This window comes from Dipodomys spectabilis, unplaced genomic scaffold (genome assembly GCF_019054845.1).
Source record: "Dipodomys spectabilis isolate Male_0828 unplaced genomic scaffold, ASM1905484v1 ptg000002l, whole genome shotgun sequence".
In the NCBI taxonomy this organism is placed as follows: domain Eukaryota; kingdom Metazoa; phylum Chordata; class Mammalia; order Rodentia; family Heteromyidae; genus Dipodomys; species Dipodomys spectabilis.
The window spans coordinates 39900998-39923765 of record NW_024870679.1 but is presented as its reverse complement, the minus strand read 5'-3'; the positions used below and the strand labels follow the sequence as shown (position 1 = coordinate 39923765).

At 38.5% G+C, this 22768-nt stretch overlaps 1 protein-coding gene across 5 annotated transcripts in view; it reads right to left on the bottom strand.

Annotated features, from left to right (window-relative positions):
• The window catches only part of Dock7 (dedicator of cytokinesis 7), a 195988-nt gene that overhangs the window by 170594 nt on the left and 2626 nt on the right, over positions 1 to 22768 (bottom strand). For all 5 annotated transcript variants that reach the window (XM_042676205.1, XM_042676213.1, XM_042676221.1 and 2 more), the window contains exons 2-5: positions 7435 to 7540; positions 3601 to 3776; positions 3346 to 3414; positions 38 to 167 (exon numbers count right to left, since the gene is read on the bottom strand). In XM_042676205.1, coding sequence (XP_042532139.1) covers positions 38 to 167; positions 3346 to 3414; positions 3601 to 3776; positions 7435 to 7540 — 481 coding nt within the window. The remainder of the gene's footprint in view (positions 1 to 37; positions 168 to 3345; positions 3415 to 3600; positions 3777 to 7434; positions 7541 to 22768) is intronic.

Genomic DNA, 22768 nt, shown 5'->3' with positions numbered 1-22768 from the left:
ATATCTTCTTATATTCATTGAAGAATAAAAGTATTACTTGTTCATCCTGATAGCTGTTGCCATCTGGAGCTTCATCAGATTCAAAGACTTGTTTGGGCAAACCTTTTTGCCTTTCTTTCTGTTTATCCAATGTATTGGGATTAAATCCTGTTCCCAATTTATGATATCTATTCAAAATAAAATAGTAAAATAAACATCAACTTTTGGAGATTCTTCTCTTTATCAACATCATCATGTAATAAGCCAACTGTTCTCCACATTATTTCTTAACATCACAAGGACTTATTTTAGCAGTCTTGAGTGGATTAAACCAGAGGTTTAAAAAATTTCTGTTCAAGACAAGAGCCAATCTCAGCTATGGCTATAATCTTAGCTACTCAGAAGGCTGAGATCTGAGTGTTGCTGTTTGAAGTCATCCCAGAAAGAAAAATCCTCAAGACTCTTATTTCTAATTAGCAAAAAGATACAACTGGAGTCTGGCTTAAGAAGAGAAAAAGTTGATTGAAAGATTGAGGCCCTGAGTTCAGGCACACAAAAATCATCCCCAAATTATGAATTTCTAGAAGTAAATCATATTTCCCTTCTATTTTCCTCAATGCCTTCAAAGTATATATAATTAAAATTGTATTTTCTATTCAGAGAAAAGAAAACATTGAAATGAGGCTGGGAAGTGGCACTGTGGCTCAAGTGGTAGAGCACTCGCCTTGAGCTGAAGAGTGCAGGGACAGTGCTCAGGCCCAGAGTTCAAGTCCCATGACCAACCAAAAATAAATAAATAAAAATAAAAATAAAAAATAAATAAAAAATGAGGCCAGGCAATTGTGGCTCACACCTGTAATTCTAGCTACTCAGGAGGCTGAGTGAGATCTGAGGATCACAGTTCAAAGCCAGCCCAGCAGGAAAGTCTGTGAGATTCTTATTTCCAATTAGCCACCAGAGAGCTGGGAAGGTGGCTCAGTGGTAGAGTGCTTGCCTTGCATGCATGAGGCCCTGGGTTCGATTGCCCAGCACCACATAAGCAAAAAAGAAAAAAACCGGAAGTGGCGCTGTGGCAAAAGTGGTAGAGCGCTAGCCTTGAGCTGAAGAGCTGAGGGACAGTGCCCAGGCCCAGAGTTCAGGTCCACGACCGGACCCCCCCCCAAAAAAAAAACGAAAAAAAAGACCTATTAGCAACCAGAAATAGAGCTGTGGTTCAAAGTTGTAGAGTGCTAGCCTTGAGCACAAAAGCTCAAGGACAGTACTCATGTGCCAAGTTCAAGCCCCATGATTGACAAAAAAATTAATAATCAAAATGAGACAGAAAATATGTATTACATTAGTAATAAAAACTTAAAGATAACAAGATACATAAAGCACTAAAAGTTAAAAAAATTCCTCTAACTCATTTTGTATAAAAAAAATCTTAATCTAAAGCCTCTAACTTATGAAATGAAAAACAATGAAATCTATACATCATTTTATGTTTACACAATGAGACAGAGAAAGTGAGGTGAGAGAATGGTAGAATAGAAAAAGGTAGAAAAGGTAGGTAAGAAATGTTTTGTTGTTGTTCATGGGGCATCAACTCACTGAGTTGCTATTCCTGAGCTTTTTCACTCAGAGCTAGCACTCTACCACTTTGAGCTACAGTGCCACTTGCATTTTTTTCTTGAGGATAATTGGAGATAAGAGTCTCATAGACTTTTCTGCCCAGGCTTGCTTCCAACTGTAATCCTCAGATCTTAGCATCCTGACTAGCTAAGATTACAGGCATAAGCCACCGGCACCTGGCCTGAAGTAGATAAGAACTTTTAAACTGACATACTTTCCTAAAAAGCTAATAACAACTGAAGAACCAGGGGTGGGCATGGTGGCTAATAACTGTAATCTCAACTGTTTGGGAGGCAGACATCAGAAGGATCACAATTCACAGCCAGCCCAGACCCCCCTCCAATCTTAACAAATAAACCAGGCATGATGATGCACACCTGTAATCCTCGCTACCCATAGGCAGGATCACTTTCTGAGGCTAGCCCTGGGCAAAATGTGAGACTCTATTTGAAAAATAACTCAAGTAAAAGAGGGCTGAGGGCATAGATTATGTGATAGAGTGCTTGCCTACTAAGGGTGAGGCCCTGAGTAGAATGGGGGAGAGCAAGGGGAAGGGAAAGAGGGAGAGAATAAAAGATTTTAAAAGAAAACTCATTAACCAAAAATATCAAATAACTGTTCAAAAAATAATTACATTTCATGATTCAACAGCTCATAGAAACAAGGACAAAACTGGAGAAATATTTCAATTGAAAAAAAAACACACAATTATATCATTACCAGAAGGTGGTATGGTTCAGGCTATCAGCTAATTCATAAAACGATTTTAAAAAATCTTATTTGATATAAATCACTCACATCCTACCTTGTTGCTAAAGCTATTAAAATAGCAACTACATGATATTATCACAGCTCAGCTATAAAATAAATGAAGGGATTTTTCTCTAGAACTAAAAGATATTCAATATAGTAGTATCTTATTCAGAAGTACATATCCTAATCTTACATGAAATGTTTCAAGTGCCCTAAATTATATAGTTGCATATGTAAACTATTCTGACAAATCAAGAGTATGCATTCTGTCCTAAAAATTTAACAATATTGAACTCAAGATTGCTGAAAAGAATTATCCACATTCAAAACTCTTCCCATCCACATTCATCCACATTATCCACATTCAAAACTCTTCCCATCCTGTCTTCTAGTCAGTTCTTTATTTTTTATTGTACAGAGGGTTTACAGTCACATAAGGTTATGAGTACATTTCTTGTCAAATTTGTTATCCCTTCCCTCATTTTTCTCCTACTTTCCCTCCCCCATTACTCCTCTCCAAATTGTACAGATCATTTCCAACATCTTGTCTTGTGAATATAGCTGTTGCATTGGTTCCCCACAAGGCTGTATTGCCCATAAAAGCAAAGACTTTTCAAATAATTGGATTTGGAAAATTAGCTATTAAATATAAGCTAACTATGCAAGTTTCACAAGTAGCAACTTTATTGAGAAAAAGAAATTATTCACTAGTATTGACCCATAATTTCCTAAAACAATGAGGCTTCAAAACCATTATATATTACAAACTCTTAATCATTTATAATATAAAAATATAATTCCCACAAATCTAACATTTTAAGAAAAATAAGCAGAATCACAAAACCCCTAAAAGAATCTATATACAAAAGAAAGCATCTATATATAAGGTTCTCCTTGTGCTTCTGTGACTACTTTGCTTAAATGAATTTAAGTCTCATTTTTTATCTAATCCATTTAGAAGTTTTCAGTATTTTTAAGTGTGAAAATAAAACTCCAACTTACTTTCTGATCACAATTGCCCAATCTTCTGTATAACTTCTTATACAATCTCTAACATGTGGATCCATCTCACTATTTCAAAAAAGAAACTATTTTTATAATGCAGAAGAAAGCAATGATTGTTATAAATTTGGCTGCTATAACTTTTGTTCTTATAACAGGAAACAAAACCATCACAATAAATAATATTTAAATAAAATAATGTTTAAAGTCCTCATATGTGTAAACACAAAGAACAAAAGGCTAAGGCTTCCTTACCTTTCTTCAGGTACAGCTGAAACAAGGGTTCTACAGTCCCTAGGACTATAAACAACTTCAATATCATCAGGAGGAAATTCAATCAAATCTCTTAGTGGCCCAGAATCCACAGGTAAAGGGTGAGTGATGAGGTAATCTTCCAAATCCACTGGATCCACTGCTTCAGAAAGGGGCACCTTTATAAAGAGAAGTGGGAGTGAAAGTGGGCAGAAAGGGAGGGGTAAATGGAAGGATTTTAACTTTAAAACAGGAAATTTCAACAGGTAGCCAAATGCACTTTTGAAAAATATACATCATCCTTTTATTCCTTTATTCTTATCCTGTAATATTTGCACAAAGATTCTAAAAAACCTAACAGTTTTGTAGTAATATAGTAATCAAGGTCTTGTTGAAATGATTCTTTTCCTAATTTTGGAATTTTCATTGTTAAGTTTCTAAATAGCACTTTTACTTATTATTGTTGATTATTCAAAGTTAAAAGGTATAACCAAACTGATAGACAAACAATGATGATCCAAAAATTCCCCATAGCCTAATCCATGGACCCTACACATTAGAATAGGGACATTATCCTAGATTACAAAGATGAGCTCTAAATGTCTGCCCATATTATCATGTATATTCTTATATGAAAATAGTGAGATTCTGGCCACATAAATGGAGAAAAGAGTCAAACAAAGATGGAGCAAAGAAAAATTAGAAGATTCTTGCCTTAATGATATGTGGTTCTGCCACAGATGAGGAATGCCAGAAGCCACCAGAATCTAGAGGAGGCAAAGAACTGATTGTCCTCTACAACTTCTGAAAGGATTATAGCTCTACTAAAAAGTTGATTTCAGTCCAGTGATACTGACTTCAAAATTTCAGCCTCTGTGTGTAAAAGAGAATAAATTTCTATTGTTCTAAGCCACCTACTCTGTGGTACTTTTAAGCCACAGAAAAGTAATATACAACCCCTATTCAAAGAATGTACTAGCAAAAAGAAAAAATTTCACTGCATTTTTAGCCAGGCTTTAATAATTTATTTTTTCTTTTCTTTTCTTTTTTTTTTTTTTGGCCAGTCCTGGGGCTTGAACTCAGGGCCTGGGTGCTACCCCTGAGCCTCTTTGTGCTCAAGACTAGCACTCTGCCACTTGAGACATGGCACCACTTATGGCTTTTTCTAAGTAGTTTACTGGCAGTAAGAGTCTCAACAGACTTTCTTGCTAGGGCTGGCTTAGAACCGTGATCCTCAGATCTCAACCTCCTGAGTAGCTAAGATTACAGATGTGAGCCACAGGCACCAGGCTGAAAGTAACCTTTTAATAAGGTATCCTGCTTCTTATCAATTCAAGAAAGAAAAAAAATATTTAGGAAAACTATGAAGCATATATAATAGGGGTACAGTTTTAGATAATAAAATAAAAACATGTTACTTCTCAAGATGTTCAAATTAAATAGAAACATAGGATCTGCCTATGTGTTATTAAGAAGGTGCCTTGGGATGGGAATGTGGCTTAGTGGTTGAGTGTTTTGCCTAGCATGCTTGAGGCACTGGGTTCAATTCCTTAGTACCACATAAACAGAAAATAAATATTTTTTTTAAAAGGTGCCTTAATCTTGCTTTAATCTGAACAACAGGTAGAGTAACATTTTAAAGATATCAAGTAAAATAATTAATTGACTAGTATATAAAATCTTAGCTACTCAAGAGGCTGAGGGCTGAGGATCAAGATTCAAAGCCAGCCTGGACAGCCAAGTCTGAGACTCTTTAATAACCTAAAAAGCCAGAATTGGAGCTGTGGCTCAAGTGGTAAAGCACTAGTCTTGAGCTAAAGAAGCTAAAGGACAGCACCCAGGTTCTGAGTTCAAGTCCCCAGGATAAACAACCAAAACAAAAAAATTAATGACTAGCCTGTTGTAAATACTCAAAAGATAGTAGCTATCATTATCTTTATCATTATGTTATTTTATTTAAAAGTCCCCTAAACCCCTTAAGCTAGAAAAAACTTACAAATGAAGACAGTTACCAAATGCAGGCATTTGCACTCAAAGAAGTTAACCAACTTCTGAAAATAGGCTGGGCTAAAGCCTGTAATCCTAGCTGCTTGGGAAGCTGAAATTGAGGATCATTGTTCAAGGCCAGCCTGGGCAGCAGTTTATAAAATACCTTCTCCATCTGCAACTGGGCAGTTATACATGCCTGTCATCCCAAATTACATGGGAGGCTGAGAATAAGAGGATAGTGGTTTCAGGCTGGTCCAGGGACAAAAGTCTGACTACTATTCAAAAAGAAATGTACTCAATACCTGACTTATGTAACAGTAACCTCTCTGTACATCATCCTTACAATAAAAGTAAAAATTTTAAAAAGTCTATGAGATTTATCTCCACAAAAAGATGTTATAAAACATGATATAGCACATATCTGTAATCCCAGCAACAAAGAGAAGCCTAAAGTAGAAAGATCACACTCAAATGAGACCTAGGTTGGAATCAAAACTCTATTTCAAAACTTACCACTGAAAAACAGGATTGGAGATATGGTTCAGGTGGTAGAGCACCAGTATAACAAGCTGAAGCACTAAGTTCAAAGCCCAGTATCTCAGAAAAAAAAGTTAAGCAACCTCTGAAAATAAAGTAGCCAAACATGGTAGAGTAGAAATTTGAAACTACAAAATATATGGTTACTTTTCTCTGAACTATTTTAACCGCCTATTACATCAAGTACATATTATACTATGATGATGTTCTTTTGTTTGCTTATTGAGTTAAGGTCTCACTATATAGCAAAGGTTGGCCAGCAACTCCCTATAGCTCTGGCTGGTCTCAAACTCACAGTCTTCTTGCTTTTATCTCCTAAGTGCCAGGTTTATAGGTGAGTACACCACACTTGGTGTATGGCAGTTTTCTTCACAAAGAGAAAAGAAAGCAATTCAATAGGAAAAGTGAAATCTTTTGTGGTAGAACAGGATGTCCATATTAAAAAATAAATAAATAAAATCCTTTCATAACAATGTATTGACATAGATCATAGAGGTAAACAAAAATGCTAAAACTACAGCAATTTGAAGCAGACAGCAGAATGTTTTTCCAATGTGAAAATTAAGACAATTTGAAAATTAGACATGACACAAAAAGGAACAATCACAAAAAACAATTTGATAAATCTAAGATACTGTTAAGAAAATGAATTAAAAGTCAGGTGTGGTGGTACATGCTTCTAGTCACTGCTACTCAGAAAAGCAGAGACAGGAGGATTACAGGTGATATTCTAAAGCCCTTTTTTACTTGAGGGTGATTAAACTCAAGAATTTATGCTTGATGGGTGAACACTCTTATCACTAAAGTCATATCACATCCTTTTGCTTTTAGATTTTCAGGTAGGCTTTCCTACTTTTGTCAGGGCCACCCTTGGACTGCAATACTTCCTTTGTCTCCTGAGTAGCTAAGATTATAGTTGTGAATCACCATATCAGCTTATTTTTGAGATAGCCTATTTCGTGTGCTGGTCTCAGTTCACAATCCTCCTATCTCTGCCTTCCAAGATTACAGGAATGCACCACTATGCTCAACTGAAAGAGATTCCTATATCTCATATAATACTCTAATATAAAGTTCTAAATATAAAATTCTAGTTTAATTAAATCCTGACTATAAAGTTTCAGAGTTGACTAGTAAACGAAACCTTCTATAACACTCCCTAAAACCTTCTTCCCAATCAAATTTCCTGAAGTGGAAACAAATAAGGTTATACAACTAGTAACACAACCAATTTATTGGCTCATGTCTTGCCATTACTTTTGAATGGCCTCCTCAGGAGTATATCTGGTGCATGTTGAAGATGTTACTTACTGTGGTATGATGAGACAGACTGCTGACTAGGTTGAGGTTTTTAAGCAGCTGGGGAGAACCACTGTACTGTCCAGAAATCTGCTTTCTAACTTCAGCTGCCACCGTTCTAAGACAGCAACAACAACAACAAAGTAATCAGTATAATTAATTATACATTATTTTTAAAAGCTCATTTACAATGGACATAGTATATTAAAGATTTATTTAAAGAACAACAAAGTCTCAGCATATTAATAAGACTACAAACTCATGAAAGAATTTCAGGAAATACTTTTCTAGCTTATATAATAAAACATATTTATAATGCTGATGTACAGTAAAAGAGTTATAGCCAATGTCTACGAGGATTTTTTCAAAATAAGCCCTTGCCATGTGCTGTTGGCTCACATCTGTAATCCTAGCTACTCAGGAGACTGAGATCTGAGGATTGTGGTTCCAAGCCAGTCTGAGCAGAAAAATCCATGAGACTCATATCTCCAACTAATTACCAGGAAACTGGAAGTAGAGTTGTGGTTCAAAGTGGCAGAGCACTAGCCTTAAGTGAAAGAGCTCAGGGACAGCACCCAAGCCTTGAATTAAAGCCCTCCGACCAACAAAATAAATTAATTAAATTAAATATGCCTTCTTTTTTTTTTTGCCAGTCCTAGGGTTTGAACTCAGGGCTAGGCATTGTCTCTAAGTTTTTGTTGCTCAAAGCTAGCACTTTACCACTTGAGCCACAGTTACCTTCCAGCTTTTTGGTCAATAACTGGCGATAAGAGTCTCTAGTTGAACCATGATCTTCATGTCTAGCTTCCTGAGTAGCTTGGATTACAGGCCTGAGACACTGATATCCAGCTAAAACATGGCATTTTAAGAACCATAAGTGTTATCTATGGTAGATGGAACCTATAAAAAAATGGATTAAAATATACATATGGATTTCTATAAATACATATTTATAAATTTTATAAGTATAATTTAAAAATGTATTGTAAATACAATTTGTAAATACAGATTTTTCTAAATATATATTTATAGAAATATATGTACATTTTAATATGTATTATATGTGTGCCTTTTAACATACATAGTTTTGATAAATATATACATATAAGTATGTATATAGTTGTATAAATATAGACTTAGGGCTTTTTTTACTTACATACATATATGTGTACATTTTAATGCACACTTATAGAAATGTTTATATATAAGCATATAAACATATTTATATAAATATAGATATATGGATTTCTAATGTTGTATAGTTTAAAGATACATATTTATAAAAATACTTCTATATAAATATATAGTTCTACAAATATAGACATAAGGGTTGGAGGGGAGGCTACCAGTACTGGGCTTGAACTCAGTCTCTTGAACTTGCTCAGCTCCCTTGCTGGCTTGGCTGGTACTTGAACCACTCAAGTATACTTTAAAGATGTATCAATTCTAAAATACTTTCTAAACAAATCAACATACAGTAACAATTAGGGAGGAAAAAAAGCTTTCTTTCTAATACCACTGCTTCTCATTTATGACTCTGAAAACGCCTCCTTATTTTTATTTAATACATAAATGTCTTTCCACCCTATCAATAACAAACTAATAATATTAGTGTAATAATAATTACCCTAATTTACCTCCCCAACCTTTCATAACCCCCCTTCTACATTCCTGTCAAACTTAAAATGCTTCCCTCCTATGTTAATCAGTCCAATTATGAGCTCGTTTGAGGATTTTCTGGGGGAGGATGTGGTAGTGGGTTTGTAATAAGGGCTTCACATCTACTATGCAGATGTTCTACCACTTGAGACAAGCCCTCAGTCCTTTGTTGAACTAGTTATGTTTGATATACAGTCTTGCTTTCTGCACCCAGGAGCAGGCCTGGACTGAGATCCTTGTGTTTTGCTTCCCACCATAGCAAGGATAACATATATATGCCACCACAGCCAGCTTCTATTTAAATGGTCTGTAGACTTTTCTGCCCAGGCTGGCCAGGAATTAAAATCATCCTGATCACAGATTCCCAAGTAGCTAAGGGGAAAGGTATACACTATAGTACTCGGCTACTGGTTGAGAAGAGGTCTTAGATATATGCTCATGCCAGCCTCAAACCACAATACTCCCAATCTCTGCCTCTGGAGTAGCTAGTATTACAGGTGCAAGCCACTAGCACTAAGCTTGTTCCAGTTATTTTTGAGGCAGGGTCTCATTTTTTACCCTGAACCAGCCTGGATAATAATCTTACCACAGGGGCTGGGAAGGTGGCTCAGTGGTAGAGCGCTTGCCTTGCATGCCTGAGGCCCTGGGTTCAATTCCTCAGCACCACATAAGCAAAAAGAAAAAAGCCGGAAGTGGGATTGTGGCTCAAGTGGTAGAGCACTAGCCTTGAGCTGAAGAGCTGAGGGACAGTGCCCAGGCCCAGAGTTCAGGCCTCAAGACCGGACCCCCCCAAAAAAAAAAAATGAAACAAAAAAAATAATCTTACCACACCTTCTGTAGCTGGGATTGGAGGAGCATACCACAAAGCCCAACTTTTTCTGATCTCATAAACTTTTTTGCCCAAATTGGCTTCAAACGTCAAATCCTCCTGATCTCAGCTGGGATAACACATATGCTCCATTATGCCATAATTTGCGGAAATGTCATCTGTGGAACTTTTCGTCTGGGCTACCCTTGAACTAGGATCCTCCTGATCTCTACCTCTTAAGTAGGTAGGTATCCAGGCATGAATCACCAGCAATCCAGCCAAATTACTTGGGTTTTTAGAGTCGAACTTAAATGCCAAGATTTTCATGCTAATTTACTGTCTCAAAACTGCCTAAAAATACCACATCACTCTAAAAGTCTTAGAACATTTACCAAACCCTAACTTTTATTTTCTTCTTTCTTAGTTATTTTTCCATATTTCATGCATGCTCTACTAAACAGAATTAGTTGTATTCATCTTTCTTCTCTAAAATGTTTACTATACACCACTCTGAAAAGATCAGGGTTCAAGCCAAGCCACTTAAAATATACAGATCAGGACACTGGTGACTAACACCTGTAATCCTAGCTATTTTAGAGGCTGAGGGCTGAGGCCTGAATGAACTGGAGTGCTGCAAACCTACAGACAAATGGAGTAAACACAAAGACACTACCAAAACAACATAAAAATCTTTATGTTTGAAAAATCAGGATTAGCTGGGCACCAGTGGCTCACACCTGTAATCCTAGATACTCAGGAGGCTAAGATCTGAGGATCACGGTTCAAAGCCAGCACAGACAGGGAAGTCTGTGAGACTCTTTTTGTTGTTGTTGTTGGTCATGGGGCTTGAACTCTGAGCTTGGATGCTGTCCCTGCGCTCTTCAGCTCAAGGCGAGCACTCTACCACTTGAGCCACAGCGCCACTTCCAGTTTTCTAGTGGTTTATTGGAGATAAGAGTCTCACGGACTTTGCTGTCTGGGCTGGCTTTGAACCACGATCCTCAGATCTCAGCCTCTTGAGTAGCTAGGATTACAAGCATGAGCCGGCACCGGGCTTCTGTGAGACGCTTACTGACAATAAACCACCAGAAAATCAGAAGTGGCGCTGTAGCTTGCCTTGAGCTGAAGAGCTCAGGGAAAGTGCCCAAGACCAGAGTTCAAGCCCCACAACTGACAGAAAAAAAAAAATCAGGATTATTTAAAAGCCCTAAGATTCCAAAGTGTATGTTGGTTCTTTTTCTTTTTTTTTTTTTTTTTTTTTTGGGGGGGGGGGTCCAGTCGTGGGGCCTGAACTCTGGGCCTAGGCGCTGTCCCTCAGCTCTTCAGCTCAAGGCTAGCGCTCTACTACTTGAGCCACAGCGCCATTTCTGTTTTTTTTCTTTTTGCTTATGTGGTGCTGAGGAATCGAACCCAAGGCATCAGGCATGCAAGGCAAGTGCTGTACCACTGAGCCACCTTCCCAGCCCCATGTGTTGGTTCTTGAGGCACACAAATGTGTATGCGTGTATGTGCACAAGCAAGTTGTATGATCATGTGCACGCCAATACTACAGTTTGAACTTCAGGCCTTGCACTCTCATTTGACTTTTTCCACTCAGAGCTGGTGCTCTAACATTTTAATCACACTTTCACTTCTGGCATTTTGTTGGTTAACTGGAAAGGCCCTTAAATTTGTCTGCTTGGGCTTACCTCTGAACCACAATTCTCAGATCTCAGTCTCCTGAAGAGCTATAATCAATTATAGGCAAGAGCCACTGACCTTGGCTTAGCATTTCAAATTTATTTAAGAAAATAGTATTTCTAAACACGAATACTTTAGATATGCAAATGGGATTTACAGGTCACTAATCTCTGTATTTTTTAGATTCCACAAACTAAATAAAAATATTCAGTGTATCCTAAATCATATAGCTAAGTAATTTTCCCCATTAGAAATATTTTCATTAAGAAAACAATGTAACAAATACAAAACAAATTTTGTCTAACCTCTACCAAGACCATCAAGCTGTTTCTTCTGTATTTTATAAATCTTGCCTTTTTATTCTTTAACTCTCTTCCAAAAATGAAACCTATTTTCTTCCTTTCATCCCATGCATATGAAATGACAGAAACCTGACCGCCGGGTTTCTGGGTCAGCCTGAAGACAGTTTTTAGAATTATCTCAAACCAATGGTTGAATTCAGAATATCTTGGTCCTAGTTAGAATTTCCAGCTAAGTCTCACAAGAATCCTATTTCCAAATATTATCCAAATTTAACATATAATCATGCCACCAGTACTCTTCAATATTTTCTTCCTTCTTTCACATGGAATCATTATACCCATTTAGTGCATATTCTTATGCACGCAATATGTAATTTAAAAGTTTTGACTCATTGGGTGCCAGTGGCTCATGCCTGTAATCTTAGCAACTCAGGAGGTTGAGATCTGAGGATCAGAGTTCAATGCCAGCCTGAACAGGAAAGTCCATCAGACTCTTATCTCCAATAAACTACTCAGAAAAAGGCTGAAGTGGTGCTGTGTGGTTCAAGAGGTAGACCACTAGCCTTGAGCACAAAGACGCTCAGACCCTGAGTCCAAGCCCCAGGACCTGGGGGACTGGGGGAGAAGAGGAGCTTTGATTTAATGATGTTATTCTTTAAGACTCCGATACTGGGCTGGGAAGGTAGCTCAGTGGTAGAGTGCTTGCTTAGCATGCATGAAGCCTGGGTTCAATTCCCCAGTACCACATAAATAGAAAAAGCCAGAAGTGGCGCTGTGGCTCAAGTGGTAGAGTGCCAGTCTTGAGCAAAAGAAGTTCAGGGACAGTGCCCAAGCCCTGAGTACAAGCCCCAGGACTGGCAAATTAAAAATTAAAAAGACTCCAGATTCTGAATTAGCTCAACTTCTTTTTCTTTTCCTGGCCAGTCTTCAGAGCCTGGGTGCTGTCCCCAAGCTTTTTTGCTCAAGGCTAGTGCTCTTCCACTTGAGCCACAGCTTTGGTCCTGGCTTTTGGTAGTTGATTAGAGATAAGAGTCTCATGGACTTTCCTGCTCAGGCCAGCTTGAAACTGCGATCCACAGATCTAGCCTCCTGAGTAGGCTAGGATTACAGGAATGAGCCACTGGCACCTAGCTGGCTAACTTTTTTTTTTTTTTGGGGGGGGGGGGAGGGTCCGGTCGTGGGGCCTGAACTCTGGGCCTGGGCACTGTCCCTCAGCTCTTCAGCTCAAGGCTAGCACTCTACCACTTGAGCCACAGCGCCAGTTCCAGCTTTTTTCTTTTTGCTTATGTGATGCTGAGGAATCAAACCCAGGGCCTCATGCATGCAAGGAAAGTGTTCTACCACTAAGCCACCTTCCCAGCCCTTGGCTAACTTCTTTACAAATGACTTAAAGTGCTTTATATTTATGTTTTAAAAGTCATTATTCACAAATAAGCAAATAAGCTGCTCTTTGATGAGTGAATGAATAAATGAACCACTGTACATCTGTACAATGGAATATTATTCAAAGATAAAAGTAAATAAGCTATCAAACCATGAAAAGAATATTACTAAGTGACAAAAACAGACTGGATAGGCTATATACTGTATGATTCCAACTATATGACAGTGGAAACTCAAAACAACAGAAAAGTAAGAAGATCAGTGGTTCTCAGGGGCTAAAAAGGAGAAAGGAGTGATGAATAAGTAGAATACAAAGAATGCTTAGAGCAGGGAATTTATTCTGTTTGACACTGTAATGGTGAATATATATATGTATATATATATCAATCATTACCAAAATCTACAAAATTTGCAGCACAAAATGTGAACCTTAACGTAACCTACTTCTCTACTTCATAATAGTATTACTATTAGCTTACTACTTACAAGTAACAAATGAGTCAGGTGCCAGATGCTGTAATCCTAGCAACTTGGAGGCAGAAATTGGGAGGATCCTATCTAGTTCAAGGTCATCCCAGCTGGGTGTGTTGGTTACATATTTGTTATTTCAGTTATACACAGGCTAAGGTTGGAAGGAAACTGCATACGATATCTTAAACTTGTCATCCCAGCTGGGACAGGAAACAAGAATAAGAGCCAGCATAAGAAAAAAAGGAAGACCCTATCTCAAAAAGAATCAGAGGGGTTTGGAATATGGCTTAGTGACAGAGTGCTTGCCTAGCATACATAAAGCCCTCGGTTCAATTCCTCAGTACCACATTAACAGAAAAAGCCAGAAATGGCTCTGTGGCTCAAGTGGTAGAGTGCTAGCCTTGAGCAAAAAGAAGCTCAGGGACAGTGCCCAGGCTCTGAGTTCAAGGACTGGCCGAAAACAAAAACAAAACAAAAACATAAAAGAATCAGAGCAAAGTGTGAGTGTGGCTCAAGCAGTTAGAGCAGCTGCCTACCTAACAAACTGGAAACTCAGTCCTACATAACACATACACACACACACACATACAGAGTATCAGTATCACATTGATATAAGATGTTAATAGGGGACACATGGAGGAACGTAATATATATGCTCCATACTTTCCACTCATTTGGGTAAACCTAAATCTGCTCAGCCAAAAAGGCTATTAATTTAAAAGTATTAAAACAAAACAAAAGGATAGCTTGCAACAGAGGCAAGGAAGGAATGGGAAGAAAAAAAGAGCTTCAATAAACAATCAGAATTTAGAATTGAAATTGGAGAGAGAGTGAAATATCTGAGAGGGAAAGCAGATTGTATAGAGCACAAAGGGCAAGTTCTAAAGCACTGGTATGAAAAGATAGGAACATTCACGTTAGCTGTGGGTTCCATTAGGCTTTTCAATAAAGCCCATAATGTGAGTATTCATCATGTTTAAAGTCTTTACATTTCTGATCCATTTGTCAAAATTGAGATAACAGAAGAGGCCTTTAAAAAGAGACATGGAAAACAAGCAGTCTCTACCTACCAATCTCATCACTGCCTCAGTATTTCTGGAGCTTAACCATGAGTAATTGGAATAGCAAACTGCTGTTCATTTCATCAAATTAAAAAATGATTCAATTGTTAAAATATCACATTACTCCATAAAGAGCTAAGAAAACCCTTGCCAATTAATCATCTCTTAATCATATTATTTCAGCTATTAAACTGAGAAACTTAAATAAAATATATTAACTATATATTATATGTTAAATATAATTTATTATAAAATGTTATATATATTAAATATATGCATATTGTTTTTATTACATAAAATATATTAACTATAAAGACACTGCCACCACTCTGGGGATCTGTTTCCTGTATTTCATGGGTAGCTAAATAAAACAATAAGGCATTATCTTAGAGTCACTTCTAAGTCTGGTTATAGTCTTTGGGAACACAAGAAGACTGAACCAGAATAAGTACTAAAAGCTCAGAAAAACTAAAATACTTAAAATAGATGTGGAAACAACAGAACACAACAAAATCATCCTTTTACATAATATATATAACACTTAAGACATAGTCCTAATGTGAAATGTTCAGAAAGGGAAAGTCTAGAGATAAGTAAGATTCGCAATTGTCTAGAGTTCAGGGTAAAAACAAAAGTGACTGAAAACTGGCACAAAAATGTTTTTTGGGGAGTGATAGAAAGACTCTAAAGTTGTATTGCACACGATAGTTTTATGATTATAAATTAAACAAAATCACTTAATTATGTACTCTAAATGAATAAATCTTATAGTGTGTAAAATATACTTCAATAAAGACAGAGTTTTGGGGGTTTTTGTTTTTCAAAGAGACTGGGTACAGTTGGAACTACTCTGTAAAGATAAGGAAGAAACCATATTTTAAAAAAAAGAATTATGAGAAAGAGCTAGAAATAGGAAAATTTGAGGCAGAGTCACAAAGTTCTGTGTCCTAGCCAGGCACCAGTGGCTCATGTCTGTAATCCTAGTTACTCAGGAGGCTGAGATCTGAAGATGATGGTTCAAAGCCAGCCCAGTCAGGAAAGTCCATGAGAATCTTTTTTTTTTTTTTTGGGGGGGGGGGTCCAGTCGTGGGGCCTGAACTCTGGGCCTGGGCACTGTCCCTCAGCTCTTCAACTCAAGGCTAGTGCTCTACCACTTGAGCCACAGCGCCACTTCCGGTTTTTTTCTTTTTGCTTATGTGGTGCTGAGGAATCAAACCCAGGGCCTCGTGCATGCAAGGCAAGCGCTCTACCACTGAGCCACCTTCCTAGCCCCTCCATGAGAATCTTAAACCCAATTAACCACCAAAAAACCAGAAGTAGCATTGTGGCTCAAAGTGGTAGAGCACTAACCTTGAGCAGAAGAGCCCAGGGAGAGTGCCTAAGCCCAGTGTTCAAGCCCCACAACCCACCGGCAAAAAAAATTTCCTGAGGCTTGAACTCAGGGCCTGAGCACAGTCCCTAAGCTTCTTTTGCTCAAGGTTAGCACTCTGCCACTAGAGCCACAGAGCCACTTCTGGCTTTTTCTGTTTATGTGGTACTGAGGAATCAAACACAAAGTTTCATGCATGCTAGGCAATCACTCTACCACTAAACCACATTCCCAGTCTTCATTGTTTTATTTCTACACACACCATGCACTTTGAACAAATTTACTTCCTCTGTATTCCCATTCCTTCCTCCTCCCTTTGTCAGACAATATTTGGAGGATTTCATTATGTTGTGTTTAGGTATTTATGCAATGTCCTTTGAACCGATAAGGTGATAAACCTTTCTGAATCCCCTTCTGATAATACAAACTTCTGGGAATTGAACTCAGGGTTTCACACTTGCTAGGAAGGTGCTCTGCTTTGCCATGCCCTATCCCCTTTTTGCTTTGATTATTTGAGATAGGATCTTGAGTTTATGCCCAAGACAGCCTGGACCACAACCTTCCTACTTAACATTTCCTGCTTGGAAATGGCTCTGTAGCTCAAGTGGTAGCGCGCTCGCCTGGAGCTGATGAGTGCAGGGACAGCTCCTAGGCCCAGAATTCAAGTACCACAATGGACAAAACAAAACAAAAACAAACAAAACAAAACTTGGGGCTGGGAAGGTGGCTCAGTGGTAGAGTGCTTGCCTTGCATGCACAAGGCTGTATGTTCGATTCCTCAGCACCATAAAAGCAGAAAAAGCCAGAAGTAGTGCAAGTGGTAGAGCGCTAGCTCTGAGCTGAAGAGTGAGGGACAGTGCCCAGGCCCAGAGTTCAGACTACAACAACAAAATTTCCTGCATAGTTGGGATGGAAAATGCACTACCAGACCTAGCTTTTTGTGGTAAGATGGGGTTTTATTTACTTTTTGACAGGACTGGCCTCAAATGTCAATTTTCTTGATCTCCATCTCCTGAGTAGCTGGGATTACAGGTTTGAAGTACTGCACTGACCCTTACTAAGATAATTTTAAGCAAAACATATGTTTGTATATTTTTTAATACCTTCAAAAACATAGATGTAAAAGTAAAGAAAAACAAGCAAACGATTATCCTGAAAGTTAGAATAGGAAATTGAAGTAATCTGAAAAATGGACAAGATTTTAAAAAGAGGAAGGACATGTAAAAAAAAAAAAATAGCAGAACAGTTAAAAAGATGAAAATAAGCATAGCATTTGTGGGGATACAGTGATAGCACCAGACTTCAGGAGGACAACAAAAGGAAAACCAGATTACAGGTCATCTTAAAATACAAGCAAGCGGGCTGGGAAGGTGGCTCAGTGGTAGAGCACTTGCCTTGCATGCCTGAGGCCCTGGGTTTGATTCCTCAGCACCACTTAAGCAGAAAAAGCCAGAAGTGGCGCTGTGGCTCCAGTAGTAGAGCGCTAGCCTTGAACTGAAGAGCTGAGGGACAGCGCCCAGGCCCAGAGTTCAGGCCCCACGACCGGATCCAAAAAAAAAAAAAAAAAGCAAACATTTGGACTTAACTGAAACTATGCTACTACATTCTTGAACAAAGAATGCTATGATGAAAGCTAATCTTGGGGAGACTCAACAACACATTTGAACTAGAGGATGCAGACTAGATCAGCTATAACTGTGATGTGATTATGTGAAAGTGAAGTAATCAAATGTGCTCCAAGGTGGCAGTGTGGCAGTATCCATAAATTCTAAGCACTAGAGATAAAAGCAAGACCTTGACCTACCATCAAAGAGTGCTATAAAAACATGTGTTGGGGGAGGTAGAAATTAAAAATTAAGAGAAGAAAAAAAAAAACCTCATGAAATCAGCAACAAAAAAATAAAAAGTATCAGGGCTGGGAATGTGGCTCAGTGGTAAAGTGCTTGACTTGCATGCATAAAGTCTTGGGTTCGATTCCTCAATACCACATACACAGAAAAAGCCGGAAGTGGTACTGTGGCTCAAGTGGAAAAACGCTAGGACTTGAACAAAAAGAAGCTCAGAGACAGTGCCCAGGCCCAGATTTCAAGCCCCAGGAGTGGCAAAAAGAAAGGAAGGGGGCTGGGAAGGTGGCTCAGTGGTAGAGCGCTTGCCTTGCATGCATGAGGCCCTGGGTTTGATTCCTCAGCACCACATAAGCAAAAAGAAAAAAGCCGGAAGTGGCACTGTGGCTCAAGTGGTAGAGCACTAGCCTTGAGCTGAAGAGCTGAGGGACAACACCCAGGCCCAGAGTTCAGGCCCACAACCGGACCCCCCAAAAAAAAGAAAGGAAGGGAAGGAGGGAAGGAGGGAGGGAGGGAGGGAGGGAGGGAGGGAAGGAAAGAATATCAAAAGTTCCCAACCATCAGGAGTTGGAGTTCTATGCTGGAGGGCTAGTGGTTCACCCCTGTAATCCTAGCTACTCAAAAGGATGCAATCTGAGGATCATGGTTCAAAGCCAGTACAACCAGGAAAGTCCGTAAGATTCTTATGTCCAATTTAACCACCAAAAAGCAGGGAGTAGTAATTCAAATGGTAGAATACTAAATGAGCAAAAAAGCTCAGGGACATCACCCAATCCTTGAAGTCAAGCCCATCATCAGAGAGAGAGAGAGAGAGAGAGAGAGAGAGAGAGAGAGAGAGAGAGAGAGAGAGAGAGAGAGAGAGTGAGTGTGTGTGTGTGTGTGTGTGTGTGTGTGTGTGTGTGTGTGTGCGCACGCGCGCACGGGTCTATTACTCAAGAGCTTGGGATATACAGTGGTAGAGCACTCGCCTAACATGTGCAGGGCCTAGGTCCAATCCCCACTCCTGAAAAACGTCAATAATTCAAGTATACATAAGATAAGCACATACATACGGTCCAAGGATTCATGAGAATAAGCAGGAAGTGGTCATGACTATACAATATTCATGGAAAAAATGTGACCAGAAAAAGGAAGGATTGACAGCTAAAAATTCCTAACATTTGAAAACTCAATAGTTTTCTGCTTTTTAATGAAAAAAATCATAATTTATGGAGGAAAAAAGAATAAAGATGTTAGAAAGCCAAACAGTACTAGGATTACACACATACATTTTCAGGAAGCTGAAAAAGAAAGATGAAGAACTTGAAGCCATCTTGAACCACAGAGCAAGACTTTTTTTTTTTTGGTACCAGTCCTGAGACTTGAACTCAAGTCCTAGGCTCTGTCCTTGAGCTTTTGTAATCAAGGCTGATGCTGTATCACTTTGAGCTATATAGTGACATTCCAGCTTTCTGATAGTTAATTGTAGATAAGAGTCTAACGGACTTTCCTATCCAGGCTGACTGAACAATAATCCTCAGATCTCACACCTCCTGAATAGCTAGGATTACAGGCAGGAGCCACTGATCCCAGGCTAAGACTGTATCTTTAAAAAAAAAAAAAAAGGTATCAGAAACGAAAGAGGAAAGTATGAAATCAAAGTTCTGAGGGAAGTAGAGAGGAATGGATTTAAAGTACAATAAAATAGGTAATAAGCTTTGGGGACAAGAGACCTTTCAGGCTCAAAGAAAAGATGATTAAATGACATAATGAGAGAATAGTATGTCTAGGTAGATAAGTAAAATGAAGGTCAGGTTAGTTTGGCTACATAAGGAAAGCCTGTCTCAGAGAGACACAAAGAAAAGAAGAGGAAGGTAGAAGGCAAGCAGGCAGGCAGAGAGACAGAGACAGAAAGACAGGGCATGAAGAGAAATGGAAAGAATATGAAATGAACCTCATCAAAATAAAACATTAATGAAAGAACAACATGGTAACTCACGCCTGGAATACTAACTACTTTTGAGGCTGAGGAACGCAGTTCGAAGCCAGCCCAGGCAAGAAAGTCTGAGAGACTCTTATCACCAATAAATTAACCCCAAAAGAAGGCCAGAGGTGGAGCTCTGGCTCAAGCGGTAGAACACTAGCCTTGAGCAAAGATGCTCAGGGGCAGTTGAAAATGAACTTTTCAACTTTGGGGGGGAGGAGTTGGGGAGGTGGAGAAGGAAGGGATGGTAGGGGAAAACAAAGGAGGAGGTAACAATGCTTGATAGGAAATGTACTCATTACCCTACCCATGTAACTGTAACCCCTCTGAACAGTATCTTTACAATAAAAAATATATACTAAAAAAAAAGGAACTAGAACTGTCCTAGTCTCCTTCTAACATTATTGTGCAGCTTAGGAGCTACAAATAGGGTGCATATTCAGCATTGAAAATTAGTAATATTAAGTCTGGTATAGCTCATTTATACAGTGCTCTCCTAATTATGAGTGAAGTCCTCCATTAAGTTCCTTCATAGAGGAAAAAAAAATATTAGCTAGATAAGTATATCAAAAGACCAAGGAAAGTATATTGAACTAAGAGCTGAAACAGGTTGCACTGAAACAGCTAATAATACATGGAACTATAAACTAAACAAAGTAGATTTTGCAGATGAAAAGATTTGGTCTAAACCTTGATGCTGGTAGCTCATGTCTGTAATCCTAACTACTCAGAAGGCTGAGATCTAAGGATCTTCAAAATCAGCCAGGGCAGGAAAGTTTTATCTCTAATTAACCACCAAAAATGCCAGAAGTAGTAGTAGAGCACTACCTGTAAGCAGAACAGCTCAGGGACAGCACCCAAACAAGCCTTAAGTACAAATCCCAGAATGGGCACCAAAAAAGAATGGGTCTATCCAGCCAGAGTTACTATCAGATAAAAACTAAAATAAACGAAGATTAAGTAAGTTGTATCCAAGAAAGAGATCTGACAAAAAAAAAAAAAAAAACACCAGATACTTTCATTAAATAGAAAATGTAAAGCCAACATGGAAAATACTTTGCCCAAAGAAAATAATCAAGTAAAAGGAATATAATATCTAAAAATAAGAAGACTAGGTGCCCAATTTAGGTAAATAGTATCACTCTTTGCAGGCCTCAAACTCTATATAGAAACTGGTAGTAATGGGCTGGGAAGTTGGCTCATTGGTAGAGCGCTTGCCTTGCATGCTCGAGGCCCTGGGTTCGATTCCTCAGCACCACATAAGCAAAAAGAAAAAAGCCGGAAGTGGCGCTGTGTCTCAAGTGGTAGAGTGCTAGCCTTGAGCTGAAGAGCTGAGGGACAGCGCCCAGGCCCAGAGTTCAGGCCCCACGACCGGACCCAAAAAAAAAAAAAAAAAGAAATTGGTAGTAATAATAGCAAATCACATAGGAATAAGAATAACAGTAACCAAGATTTATTTTGAATGCCTGTTTTAAGCATAGTTCTAAGTGTTTCAGATGTATTGACACATTTAATTAGTATGACTCATTTAATCAGTACATCAATTTTATGAAAGCTTTTATATCTCTTTCTGATGAGGAATCAGAGGCTGAGAGATCTGATCAACTACTCAGAAATACACACTTATGTGGTATAGGCAGAATTTCAATCTGTGCAATCTTGACCCCAGTGCCTGGTTATTCTTCACTATGTTTTTCTGCCTCTTCAAGTTATGAAGATAAGTGCTGACAAATGTTCATTCTCCTACATCAAGTGATAGGACAAAATAATTCAATCAGAATCCCAGGTCATTAATCTGCAAACAGTCAATATTCCATAAATGCATGGGCATGTTCTCAAAAAGCAGCAACTACTGAGGAAAGGCAATTATTTGATATGGATAAAATCCATTCTGCTTTTCTATGTTGAGCTGAGCTAAGCAGTATAATCAGTCAAAAATGAATAAAAGAGCTTTCAGAAAATATCAAATCAGGGGCTGAGAAGGTGGCGCAGTGGTAGAGCACTTGCCTTGCATGCATGAGGCTCTGGGTTCGATTCCTCAGCACCACTTAAGCAAAAAGAAAAAAGCCGGAAGTGGCACTATGGCTCAAGTGGTAGAGTGCTAGCCTTGAGCTGAAGAGCTGAGGGACAACACCCAGGCCCAGAGTTCAGGCCCCACGACCAGACTCCAAAAAAAAGGAATTATCAAATCACAGCCTTAAAAATAACAGTACCACATGCAAAGGGCTAAAAAAATAACTGGGCCAGAAAAGAGATCAGAGTAATTCTTTTTAAAGTAAAGGTTTTCTGGACCATTATGAAGCTTTAAAGAAAAACAAAGAAAGGGAAGAAGGAAGGGAAGGGAAGAGAAGGAGGAAAAGGAAAAGGGAGGAAAGGAAAAGTAGAGAGGGAGACAAAACGAGGGAAGGAAGGGAGGGGGGAAGGATGGAAGGAAGGAAGGTAGGAAGGATGAAGGGAGGGAGGGAGGGAGAGAAGGAGGAAGGGCAGAGAAGAACAAAAGGTTTAAAACAGTAAGGCTTTTCACAGAACAATAATATTGTGTACGCACATGACAGAAAGGATTACCACTTCCAAGAAATGGTTCTAAGATTCATATTATAAATATTATAATAAAATAATTGATACTTAGTATTTAGAAGCATTGATTTCCTTAATTCTCACAAGAACCTTATAGAGGAAAGTCTGATGATTACCCTAACTTTATATAAGGAAAATGAGGCAGAAGTCAAGTCAAGGAACTAGCCCAATGGCAGGACCGGGCTGTCAAACCCCTAGAATTTGTGTCACATCTCCTCTAGAAAAATTA